This window comes from Neomonachus schauinslandi, chromosome 11 (genome assembly GCF_002201575.2).
Source record: "Neomonachus schauinslandi chromosome 11, ASM220157v2, whole genome shotgun sequence".
Classification (NCBI taxonomy): domain Eukaryota; kingdom Metazoa; phylum Chordata; class Mammalia; order Carnivora; family Phocidae; genus Neomonachus; species Neomonachus schauinslandi.
The window spans coordinates 11,409,083-11,412,323 of NC_058413.1; the positions used below are offsets into that span (position 1 = coordinate 11,409,083).

General features: G+C 44.9%; 1 protein-coding gene across 1 annotated transcript; it reads left to right on the forward strand.

The window, feature by feature from the left end:
* The first annotated feature begins 1,943 nt into the window (after positions 1–1,943).
* Positions 1,944–2,873, forward strand: LOC110575858 (olfactory receptor 10V1). The gene has a single exon (XM_021684880.1). The coding sequence runs from the start codon at positions 1,944–1,946 to the stop codon at positions 2,871–2,873; it is 930 nt and encodes a 309-aa protein (XP_021540555.1).
* Positions 2,874–3,241: the final 368 nt, after the last annotated feature.

The following is a 3,241-nucleotide window of genomic DNA, read 5'->3' on the forward strand; positions in this document are numbered from 1 at the left end:
TGAAATAGAGCCCCGCATGGGGATCCACGCTCAGCACGGAGTCTGCTAAGATTCTCTCTCCCTCTCCCTCTGCCCTTCCCGCTCATGCTCTCTCACTCTCTCTCTTTCTCTCTCTCAAATAAATAAATAAATCTTTTAAGAAACAAGAAATAAGGGATATTCTTTTTGTTGCATTGTTAGGGGCAGCATTTACTAGATAAAACAATAGTCTAGATCATAATTATGCCTCTCAAGTCTGAAAATAGTGTAATCTAACATTTTTGGTCTCAGATCTTAGGTGCTCTTTTTACCATAGACCATCTAGAGTTCTACCTATGGCTGAAATATCATCAAATAACAAAGCTACTTAGGAAATACGAAGCAGTATCGAGGGAGGCGGTATAGTATGAACCTAGATTAAGCATAAGAGCTCTGTGGTCAAGGGGCGCCTGGGTGGCTCAGTCGTTAAGCGTCTGCCTTCGGCTCAGGTCATGATCCCAGGGTCCTGGGATCGAGTCCCGCATCAGGCTCCCTGCTCTGTGGGGAGCCTGCTTCTCCCTCTCCTCCCCACTTGTGCTCTCTCTCTCACTATCTCTGTCTCTCTTTCTCAAATAAAATCTAAAAAAAGATAAAAAATAAAAAATAAATAAAATCATAACACTCTGAGCAACACAGAATTTCAGAGAAAGGAGAGAGAGATTTAAACTGGAGTGGCCTGGGAAGACATCATAAAAGAGGAACATGACCTAGAATTTGAAAGTTGGGCAGGATTTGTCTTAGGCAAAAGAGAGATGAAATTTCTCACTGGAAGGAGAACAGAAGTATGTGAAACAGGAAGGAGAATGATGGAGAAGAGGTCATTGAGTCGACCATATGGTACATGACCGGGATAATTGGGGCCATAGTGTGATTAGCCTCAGTCAGGTCCAAGAGAGACTGGAATAATCAGGAGAGGAGCACGAAGATTGTCATATAAGCAACAGGAAGGCACTGAAGCAGATGGATAATGTGATCATGGAGAGCAGGATGCACGATGAAGGAAAAGAGGAAGGAAAACAGGAGAAGAGATAGGAGGTTATCACAAGAACCTAAATGTAAGATAACAACAGATAGGACTGACTGGGGCAGTGGGAAACGACCAAAGCAATAGATATGAGAAATTTTTGTAGGACAAACAATCAGTATTTAGGAACAAATTGGGTAAAGGAGAGGAAGCAGGATGAGTCAATGACATCTCTCGGGGTTGAGCTAAATTGCGATGTGTGTTGCATTATCAGTGTACCAGTACCACGGCTCTCTTAAAATTATAACATACATCTAATGACACTTTCCTAAGACGTTTTTGTTTCAAGTTTCACATAATGAATTAAAACCCTATTTTATTTATTTTGTAACTTTGAACTTTAAATTGACTTTACTCGGGGCGCCTGGGTGGCTCAGTTGGTTAAGCGACTGCCTTCGGCTCAGGTCGTGATCCTGGAGTCCCTGGATCGAGTCCCGCGTCGGGCTCCCTGCTCAGCGGGGGGGGGGGTCTGCTTCTCCCTCTGACTCTCTTCCCTCTCGTGCTCTCGGTCTCTCATTCTCTCTCTCAAATAAATAAATAAAATCTTTAAAAAAAACTGACTTTACTCATTAATTCATTCAGCAAATACTCCTTGGAAAGCTTCCTATATCAGGCACTGTGCTAGGCACCAAAATCAAAGCAAAGAGCATCCAGATCCCCACCACTGAGGATTTCTTGGGCTTTGGTACTTGAGGGTAGAGGAGGAAAGGTGAGGGGTGGCAAACGTGTAAATTATAATATTCCATGATCTGCACTAACATGAAAGTGTGTGCACATAATCGCTGAGGTACCTCAGAAAGTGCTCTAACACTGAACAGGGGAGTACAAATGCATCATATTGCATGGGAGGTGCCTAAAGATGCATGTCATCTTTCCTTTATCCAGATCAAATACATTATCTATGGAAGAAATAAATACAACTGCAAAAATTCAGTTCTTCTTTCGTCCATTCTCCGCTGACCCTAAGATCCAGGTGGGGATTTTTGTGGCCTTCCTGGTGATGTACCTGACCAGCCTCAGTGGAAACACCACAGTTGCAGTCCTTGTCCAAATCAACCACTCCCTCCACATCCCCATGTACTTCTTCCTGGCTAACCTGGCAGTTCTGGAAATCTTCTATACATCTGCCATTGCCCCCCTGGCCTTGGCAAACCTCCTTTCAATGGGCAAAACTCCTGTTTCCATCCCTGGATGTGGGACCCAGATGTTTTTCTTCATCTTCTTGGGTGGAGCTGATTGTGTCCTGCTTGCAGTCATGGCTTATGACCGGTTTGTGGCAATCTGTTACCCTCTAAGATACACCTGCATCATGAGCTGGCCCTTGTGTGTGGAGCTGATGGTAGGGTCCCTGGTGCTGGGTTTCCTGCTGTCACTGCCTCTGACTATTTTAATCTTCCATCTCCCATTCTGCAATAACAATAAGATCTACCACTTCTACTGTGACATGCCTGCAGTCATACACCTGGCCTGTGCAGACACACACGTTCACAAGACTGCCCTGTACATCATCAGCTTCATCGTCCTAAGCATCCCCCTCTCATTAATCTTCATCTCCTACGTCTTCATCATGGCAGCCATTCTACGGATCCAGTCAGTGAAAGGGCGCCACCGAGCCTTCTCTACCTGCTCCTCTCACATCTTAGTGGTCCTCCTGCAGTATGGCTGCACCAGCTTTATATACTTGTCCCCCAGTTCCGGCTATTCTCCTGAGATGGGCCGGGTGGTGTCCGTGGTCTACACCTTCATCACTCCCATTCTAAACCCCTTGATCTACAGTATAAGGAACAAGGAACTGAAAGATGCCCTAAGGAGGGCACTGAAGAAGTTCTAGGTAGGATGATCCCATGGCTTGTCAGAATTGGATGCTCAAAGTGAATGGGGATGCTATTAATAACTATGCTGGGACAACATGCATGAGCCAGGAATGTCCTCAGCAAACTGAGACATGGCCCACTATTCTAGGATCACCGGAGGAGATGAATGCTACTGTGTAATGGAAATAAAGCTGTATCATGGAGGGCAGCCTGATGTCCTGGGCTTGGATGGAGGAGAATCAACACTTATTGGACACCTGCTATATACTAGGCACTTTATATGGGTTATCTCAATTAGCCCATAGTAAGTACCATTGTCTTCATGTTTGATATATCCAGGATGAGAACACAAGTATTTAAAAATCTAGGGGCACCTGGGCAGCTC

Coding starts and splice junctions, on each gene's coding strand:
- LOC110575858 (XM_021684880.1), top strand. CDS start 1,944: ATGGAAGAAATAAATACAACTGCAAAAATTCAGTTCTTCTTTCGTCCA.